This window comes from Xyrauchen texanus, chromosome 25 (assembly GCF_025860055.1).
Source record: "Xyrauchen texanus isolate HMW12.3.18 chromosome 25, RBS_HiC_50CHRs, whole genome shotgun sequence".
Lineage (NCBI taxonomy): Eukaryota > Metazoa > Chordata > Actinopteri > Cypriniformes > Catostomidae > Xyrauchen > Xyrauchen texanus.
Genome location: NC_068300.1, coordinates 20619394 through 20629459, shown reverse-complemented (window position 1 = coordinate 20629459; position 10066 = coordinate 20619394). Strand labels below are relative to the sequence as shown.

The window sequence follows — 10066 nt, the reverse complement described above, 5'->3', positions numbered from 1 at the left end:
CAGACCCTGGCGGGGATAGAGGGAACGAACCGAGTGCGGGGCTGAGCGGGGCGGGGGGCACACCTGAGACTCGTAGTGACGGATTAATTGACAGCTGCTGTCAGACTCTATGTTATTATTATTCCTCACACGGTCGCAAGACGACATGTACATGAATCTGGCGTGGTGAGCTGGAACCTGCTTACGTCAGCTGTCACCGCTTACGTCATGAAGTACCGCAACAGCCAATAGGAAAATTCAACTGCAGTAGCCACCGTTCAACCTGAAGAGGGCAGCACTCAGACGTTTTTACACCATATATTGTAGAATTAAAACACTTTATACACAAATGTCAAAAAAATTACTTGAATCAATGACCAGTACTAATAAAGCCCCATGCTTACAGATCATTAACTAAAAAAAGTTGGTTTAGGGTTTAGATCCCTTTAAGCGGCGATTCTCACTGCAGAAAATGGCAGCGAAAGAGTAATGACAAAAACGATACCTGATTGGCAGAGTCGTTAGTATTCATCGGGAGCGCTAAGTGGTTGGGTGGTAAAGCTGTAAGTGCACCCCTAACCTCTAACGTTTCACCGACCAATCAGGTAGCTCTTTTCTCATAAATATGAAAGATGTTCGTAAATATGTGCTTTTCTGGACCAACATAACTGTACATTATGTATTATCAAAGAGCGCAGTCTGCTGTTATAATCATAGATATTATATAGAGATGTCTATGGTTATAATCACCAGTACGCTCTAGAGAGAGTGACGTAATCAGCAACGTGATGTAAATACGGAAGTGAATCGGAATAGGTTCGCTTTGTTGATTGACAATCGATTGGAACTTTCACATTTGTTTTTCGCTCTTTGCTGCTTTTACCGGGGCACTCGTGTGTTCTACATTACTGCCACAGATTGATTTACAAAAAAACACGCTATCTTGAAAACTACTAATACAGACACAACGAAACACATTGAATACCACTGTGTAATTGTCAGAATGGACCCGAAGCACAGACGGATTCTTCAGCGCCACCGAATCAATCTAGTAGAGACATTAAATCCAGCAGACATCTGCGATGGGCTTTTGTCAAAGGGGGTCATCACCCAGGACATGATAGACGAAATACAGGTAAACTTGTATCTGTGTTCTTAAAAGGGAAACTGGGACAGGGTTTTGAAATGACAAAGGAGTGGCTGTTGTTTTTACACTGCGAGCTTAACTGAAAGTAAAAGCAATTTGAAAGATTTTGTATGTGTTTGGAAATGGAGTTATATTGGTCCCAAAACTGATTAGATCGCTTCAGAAGACATTGATAAAATACTGGAATCATAGGATTACTTTTATGCTGCCTTAATATGCTGGCCAGCATCCAAACCTGACCTCCAATTTAAATGTCATCATTGCGTTCAAACTGCTGTGCATCATATAGGATCTTCAAATTACTACTAATGATCAATTATATACTTTCCACATATTATGAAGGTAAGAAAACATTAATAGTTCAAACATTATTGTTTTCTTAACAGAGCAAGGCAATCCGGCGTGATCAAGCCAGAAAACTGGTCACAGACCTGGAGACGAGAGGGAGTCGGGCTTTCCCAGCCTTCCTAGAATGTCTGCGTGAGACTGGCCATGATGATCTCGCAGAGCTCCTGCAGAGTGGAGATGGAGCTCATCGACCTCTCCCCATCCCTGTGCAGCCTTCAGTACTGATCCCTCTGCCAGTCCGTAAGTGTGTGTTACTTCAAACTAAATTGACTTGATAACTATAAACTTTGGATATACTGTAGTCAGACGGATATTGTCATGCTCCCATAATACAGTAGAATGTAAAACACAAAAGCTGCATTCCTTAAACTACTGGCTTATCGGTAATCACTGACATTGTAGGACAAAGTTCAAAAAGACTATATAATAATATAATAAAGACTAATATTTGTTTTTAAATAAAGCTTAATATTTAATGATAAGTGTAAAATTCTGGCAAAGACAAAAATGCAGTACTGAAAATAAAATGTAAAATTTTTATGGTGGGTCAGTGAAAATGTTGGCAGGGAGGTAAAGATCTACTGCCCAGACATGGCCTTCAGAAAAATAATCCTTACCTCTGAGCCCTGGCATAAATCCTCTACACAGTAGCATTTACTTATCCTTCCATTGTCCCTCTGAGCTTATCTTATCAATAGAAACAGAACAGTTCATTATTATGGTATGTCTATGTTATATGAATTGCTGTACCTTTTTTTTTATCCAAACTTTTAATTGAACATAGAGACACCCAAATACCCTGAAAAACCAGACAGGCCTGATCTCACTCCTCCACGGCTAGTACCTCTGAGACCAGAAACGTTGCCTGTTTCCAAGCCCATTAGCCCACGTAAGTCACTGTCATGTAAACCACAACCATGTATACTGTATATAAAGTTCATATTCATATTCATATTACAAGTGTATTTACAATTGAATACATTGCGCAAATAAAGACCTTTTGGTTACAAAGCCTGAAAAATCTCTGGTCTTAGAATAAAATGTTATATTCTGCAGCTTCTGAAACGCAAAGGATAATACCACCCAGACAGAGACGTGACAGTATACAGGTAAATGCTTAAAATGTTTTTGCGTGAATATGTCAATGATGCTAATTGGCAAAAATGCTTCATTCTAATGCAGATGCCATCCTAATTTATATCCCAATCAAATGAAAGTACACTAGCTGGAGGAAATGTCCCAGTGGAGTTACATGTAATTAAAGGAATTGTTTACCCAGAAATTACCCAAAAACTGGAGTGCTTAGTTAAAATACAGCTCTACCATCATTGTGTCCTTATGAAAAGTACTTAAAGGGATAATTCACCCAAGAATAAAAATGTTTATTTTCTCATGGTGTTTCAAATAAATTCTATGGAACACAAGTAGACATTTTGATGAATGTTATCGTTGCATTTTTTTTTCGTTATAATGAAAGTGAATGGCTGTCAGTCACTAACATTCAGCCTGACATCTGCTTTTGTGGTGCTCTGAAGACAAAAAGTTGTATGAATTTAGAACAAAATATGAAGGTGATTAAATGACAGAGGTGGAGGACTCTAGTTACATGACTTGACTCGAGTGGCAAATTTAAGGACTTGCTTGACTATATGAAGAAAATTACTTGACTTGAGACTTGAATTGAACTGCTTGACTAGACATTGACTTGAATGTTATTATTACTTTCAATACCTTGTAATAAACAGTAATGAAATGCATTTAAAAAAAAATATCGCTACATCAATAAATTCACATGCAAAAATGTAAGCCCGCCAGCACCACTGATCTGCATCTGCAGTTAACGCTGCACTCACAATGCGCCAAAATGACAGATAATTGTCGAGATACTAAAATAATCTCCTTTGGATATGAAGATTTTGAATCGGACCATATGAATAAAAAAGATTTGCCAGATGCACAATATGCAATGCAAAAATATCCGATAAAACCACCACAACCTAAAATTTCATCAGACATTTCAAAAACCACAAGGAAAGGTTAAGTAAATCTTTCATCTTTTCAGAGCAAAAATAAATTATTAAAAAAAAGTAACCTCTATTTCTTATAGTACTGTGGTATGACTCAATTTGACTTGAAACTCATCAGGACTTGACTTTCGTGAGGTGAGTCAATGACTCAATTTGACTTGAAACTCATCAGGACTTGACTTTCATGAGGTGAGTCAATGTCTCAACTTGACTTGAAACTCATCAGGACTTGACTTTCGTGAGGTGAGTCAATGACTTGACTTGAAACTCATCAGGACTTGACTTTCGTGAGGTGAGTCAATGACTCAACTTGACTTGAAACTCATCAGGACTTGACTTTCAGGTGAGGGTGAGTCAATGACTTGACTTGAAACTCATCAGGACTTGACTTTCGGTGAGGTGAGTCAATGACTTGACTTGAAACTCATCAGGACTTGACTTTCGTGAGGTGAGTCAATGACTTGACTTGAAACTCATCAGGACTTGACTTTCGTGAGGTGAGTCAATGACTTGACTTGAAACTCATCAGGACTTGACTTTCGTGAGGTGAGTCAATGACTTGACTTGAAACTCATCAGGACTTGACTTTCGTGAGGTGAGTCAATGACTCAACTTGACTTGAAACTCATCAGGACTTGACTTTCGTGAGGTGAGTCAATGACTTGACTTGAAACTCATCAGGACTTGACTTTCGTGAGGTGAGTCAATGACTTGACTTGAAACTCATCAGGACTTGACTTTCGTGAGGTGAGTCAATGACTTGACTTGAAACTCATCAGGACTTGACTTTCGTGAGGTGAGTCAATGACTCAATTTGACTTGAAACTCATCAGGACTTGACTTTCGTGAGGTGAGTCAATGACTTGACTTGAAACTCATCAGGACTTGACTTTCGTGAGGTGAGTCAATGACTTGACTTGAAACTCATCAGGACTTGACTTTCTTGAGGTGAGTCAATGACTTGACTTGAAACTCATCAGGACTTGACTTTCTTGAGGTGAGTCAATGACTTGACTTGAAACTCATCAGGACTTGACTTTCGTGAGGTGAGTCAATGACTTGACTTGACTTGAAACTCATCAGGACTTGACTTTCGTGAGGTGAGTCAATGACTTGACTTGACTTGAAACTCATCAGGACTTGACTTTCGTGAGGTGAGTCAATGACTTGACTTGACTTGAAACTCATCAGGACTTGACTTTCGTGAGGTGAGTCAATGACTTGACTTGACTTGAAACTCATCAGGACTTGACTTTCGTGAGGTGAGTCAATGACTTGACTTGACTTGAAACTCATCAGGACTTGAATTTCGTGAGGTGAGTCAATGACTTGACTTGAAACTCATCAGGACTTGACTTGCTTGAGGTGAATTACTGACTTGACTTAACTTGAAACTCATCAGGACTTGACTTGCTTGAGGTGAATTACTGACTTGACTTAACTTGAAACTCATCAGGACTTGACTTTCGTGAGGTGAGTCAATAACTTGACTTGCTTGATTTGTCTGCACTGCTCTTGAGACTTGACTCGAGACTTGATGGTCAAGACTTGAGACTTGCTTGTGACTTTAACATGTGTGACTTGCTCCAAACCTCTGGTAAATGATGACAGAATTTTTAGTCTTTGGTGAACACTTCCTTTAAGTAACTTTTGCAAGCACACTATAATGATAGTGCTGTAATGTTACTGTAATGTTACTCTGTAGCACTTCTTGTGTCCTCTTTGCTACTTTGAACTAAACTTACAAGCTTTTTGTTTTCACAAATGACATGTATTACTCTATTTGTACAGTCTTATAAGATGGATGCCAGTCCATGCGGGATGTGCTTGATTATAAACAACGTCGATTTTGACCCAGGCTCTGACCTAAAGGATCGAAAGGGGTCCAACATTGACTGTGACAAGATGGAGAGAAGATTCAAAGCTCTTAAATTTGAGGTTGTTGTGAAAAGGAACTTGAAATGCAAAGTAAGATCATTATTATTATAGTTAATTTTACATAACCGTAGGTTAAATATTACTGTCCTTAATACAATTAAAGAAATTCAAATAAAAAAAAGAACAAAATATTTTCTCCCTTCTGTAGTATATAAGACATGAGATGTCATCTTTAGCAAAGAGGGATCATTCTGCATATGACTGCTGTGTGGTGATCATCCTTTCGCATGGCACTGAGGTAAAAACCAGCCCTTTATATTTACGAAAATGGAACATCTGCTACATTTGCTCTGTATTTATGAGCACTATTAGCTGCTTTACAAAGAAGTGCTTCTTAATTTTTTTTGCCATTTTATTTGCTTCCTTATTTTGTAGTGCTCATTTCATGCTATCATATATTCATGGCATTTCTATTAAAAACATTTGTGCAACAGTACTTATATTATATTCTTGTGCTCTTCCTTTTTTTTCTCAAATGTTTAGGCAAACCACAATCGTTTCCCTGGAGCAGTTCATGGTGTGGATGGACCTGCTGTCCCCGTTCAGATAATCACAAACTACCTCAATGGTCAGAACTGTCCTTCTCTACAGGGCAAGCCCAAGCTTTTCTTCATCCAGGCCTGTGGAGGAGGTGGGTATTTCAGAAATATGCAGTTTAGAACAGTGGTTCTCACCAAGGGGCCTCAGAAAAGGGGGCTTCAAGATTACTTAAAATTATTTGAAGTAAGTTATATATAAAGTATAAACACTAATCTGTTCTAATGCGTCCCAGAAAACGGTGATTTACAGTAGTCACAAAATCATAAATAATATGATCGCAAGTTATACCAGGAGATGCATTTGAGATGCATGTTACTACCTGAACCTAATCCTGTCGTGTCTATATTGTGTGCATTTGCAGATGAGAAGGACACAGGCTTTGAGGTTTCTCCAGATGAGGTGCAGCCCTCTCTGGGTGGGACAGATGACCAGACAGATGCTATTCCCCCGTCCTCCAGCAGTGAATCTCTCAGCACGTCCGATGAACCTGATGCTCGTGCCACTTTGCCCACACCCAGCGACATCCTAGTATCTTACTCAACATTTCCAGGTCTTTGTTTTTGTCATGGACTACAAAATTACATGTTCTGTCTTTAAAGCTGTGTGATTATTTTGACATTAAAATACTTCCTCTTATCTAGTTTAATATGCAGAAAGAACTGTAAGCCATTCATACGTTGATTTCCCCAAAATACTGTGGCACTGTCACAACATCACTCTGTTTGATTAAACATCCCAACCAGCCCTACATAGCAACAAAGGCTCAACCAATGGTGTTATTTTAGGACAGGACTATTACTTTTGGCCAACCAATAGCAAACGGGAGTTTTGGGAGAAAGAATTTTTGCAATTCCGTTTGGTGATCTAGAGGTGCAGAAATGGCACACTTCACCTTTAAACATGTTTGCTGATTGAATATTTTTATTGCACATATCAGAAATTCTTGAGGGCTACAGTCTTCTATTAGTTAATGCAAGACTAATCTTTGATTTGAGTAACACTGTTTGTAGAATAGTGCCAAACACTACAATTGCAAATGGATGATCATCATTTTAAAACATTTGCAGGCTATGTCTCATGGAGGGACACGCAGGCTGGCTCCTGGTATGTGGAGAATCTTGATCTTGTGCTTGAGCAGAATGCTGCCACTGATGATCTGGTGACCATGCTGATGATGGTAAGCCTTTCTCACATCAAATGCTTTTTGTACTCTTGTCAGTAGAGGCTGCTTCAAATAGTGCCAAGCAATAAAGAAAATAAATAGCAATGTGTGCAACAAAACAACCTCAATAATAATTTTGTTATGAATGTACACTGCAGTTGACTTTGAATAGGTAAGTAAACTCTAAATGAGATATGTAGATGTACTTAAAGGGATAGTTCACACAAAAATTTATGTTTTCTCATTTTCTCACCCTCGTGCATCCCAGATGTGTATGACTTTGTTCTGCACAACACAACCAAAGATGTTTAGAAGAATATTTCAGCTCTGTAGGAAGTAAATGGTGACAAATAATGTGAAACTACAAAAAGGCAGCAAAAAGGTAATCCATGTCTTCTGAAGTTTTTGGGTGATAACAGACCAAAATGTAACTCAGTTTTAACTATAAAACTTGACATCAGCAGTTTCCTTGGCAGTCATGATTTCAAGATGGCAAGATTTATAGTGGAAAAAGTCGTTATATTTGGTCTATTCTCACCTAAAATCAGTTTGATCAGAGTCTTAAGGATTACTTTTATTCTGCCTTTATGTGCTTTTTGATCACCATTCACTTGCATTATACGGACCTACAGAGCTGAGGTATTCTTCTAAAAATCTTAATTTGTGTTCTGCAGAAGAAATAAAATTATACACATCTGGGGTGGCATTAGGGTGAGTAAATGATGAGAGAATTTTTATTTTTGGGTGAACTATTCATTTAATACACAATACACTCACTGCACATTATACACATAATTCACAATATCCACATTATACAAAATATACACTCAATAATGCACAATATACACACAATAATAGACATATTGCACATTAACTTCTACCGCTACCAGTAATGTATAAGCATTTAATTTTTTTCTGAGATAGTCATTTAAAATGGCAAAAAGAGATAAATAATTGCCATAAAATAAAGCATTTAATTTAAAAGTACTTGTTTTGTATAGGTAAATGATGCAGTTTCCCAAATATCTGCCAAAGGCCTGTATAAACAAATGCCCGGGTCGTTCAACTTCCTCCGAAAACATCTCTACTTTCAGACGTCGCAGTCATGATCACTCGGAGGTCTCGAAGATCTTCAGGATGCCTCTGTGTGCTGTAATGGGAACACTGCCACATGCTTCATTCTGCATCAAAAAAAAAACAAGTTGTCTTTTTTTTTTATTTCATGAACAGAACCATGTAGTCAGAACCTGGACTGGAGTGTTTGTTTTAATAGTCCTTTTTTATGGTGTTTAGAAATGCTAAGAATCAGAAGTTAGATTTCACAGATAACTACAACTAAACTGTTCATAGCTTGGAAATATTATCATTAATAATAAAAGTGACTTTCTCATTTCTCTAACAATCTGTCATACGTGATTGTAGGAGAGTGTTTTTGACACTTCAAGGAAGCACAATAGACTCTTGTGGTTGTTGTAAATACAATTGTGGTGTTGGAAAAATAATCTTCTCAAGAAATTACTGTGTGTGTGTGTGTGTGTGTGTGTGTGTGTGTGTGTGTATATATATATCACACACACACATACAGTGCTGGGTAGTAACAGATTACATTAATTAATGAGATTACAAAAATCAAGTACTTATAATTGGATTAAATTACATTTGAATGCACTCGTAAAAGGACTACAGTTGGTTTTTATAGATTATATATTAACAAGGCAACAGCAATACATTTTTAATAATTTATTGATCATTTTCATATCAATATCATCATATTCTTGCCCCAAAGTGCAATAGTCTCACAGATGATCATTTTGAGCATGTGCTCCTTAAATGTTACAACAGTAAGATGCACCTCAGCTATGGAATAGGCGATGGACTATCAGTAAGCAGTAAGGGTTTAAAAGGGTTTCCGTGTCTTTAAATGAAAGCTTTGACCTAGTCAACATCATTGCTGTTGATTTCATGGTCATTAATTTTATTTTATGATTGTTTTATGTTGATTTTATGGTAATTAATGTTTTATCCATTTAAATTGTTTACTATCAATATCACTTTCACATTCCTCTTCTTTTGTTTTTGGCAATTCGCATTCTTTGTGGCTATCGCCACCTACTTGGCAGGGAGGAGAATTTATAGTAAAAAAAGACTTAAATATTGATCTGTTTCTCTCCCACACTTATTGTATTAATTTTGAAGACATACATTTAACTACTGGAGTGATGTGGATTATTTTTATGCTGCCTTTATGTGCTTTTTGGAGCTTCACAATTTTGGTCACCGTTCACTTGCATTGTGAGGACCTACAGAGCTGAATTATTTTACTAAAAGTCTTTGGTTGTTCAGGAGAACAAACAAAGTCATACACATCTGGGATAGAATAAGGGTGAGTAAATGATGAGAGAATTAAAATTTGTGGGTGAACTATTAAAGACCTTTAAAGAGCTCTTCTGTAATGAGATAAATTGCAATAGGTTTGTGTTATTAATTCTATCGATTTGGTATACTGACATTTTGTACTTTAAATTTTAAATACTTCTGTAGTATTATAGTACTATTTCCTGTACCACTGCCACACCTTTAAATGTGACATGTGATGCAGTCTGATCCATGTCTCCCTGTCTATTTTTATGTTTGAGAAAATGTAAAAGGTCTTAATAAAGTGTCATTAAAGCTATCAGTTTAGAGGTCATTCAATCAAAGCTTTTTCCACCATTTATGTTTTCTTAATGCCATTAGCTGCTGTTGTTGCCTTGTGATCTTCTGTGGAAGTGAAGATCTGCCCAAGTCATACTAACTGCTATTGCGACAGATTGTAAACACCATTTTTACACACACACATGAATTCTTTCAGATATCTAAACAAGCAGTGACACTGTAAGTACAGGGTTTGTGGAAAACCTAGAAATATCATGATAGTTAATAATT

The 10066-nt window shown here is 37.3% G+C and overlaps 1 protein-coding gene across 1 annotated transcript; it reads left to right on the top strand.

The window, feature by feature from the left end:
* Nucleotides 1-777: 777 nt before the first annotated feature.
* Nucleotides 778-9818, top strand: LOC127618803 (caspase-9-like). The gene is made up of 10 exons (XM_052091437.1): nucleotides 778-1114; nucleotides 1513-1714; nucleotides 2259-2363; nucleotides 2531-2583; nucleotides 5293-5469; nucleotides 5588-5677; nucleotides 5923-6070; nucleotides 6341-6529; nucleotides 7047-7156; nucleotides 8143-9818. Exons 1-10 carry the CDS (start codon nucleotides 983-985, stop codon nucleotides 8248-8250), a joined length of 1314 nt encoding a protein of 437 aa, XP_051947397.1. The 5' UTR covers nucleotides 778-982; the 3' UTR covers nucleotides 8251-9818.
* The last annotated feature ends 248 nt before the right edge of the window (nucleotides 9819-10066 follow it).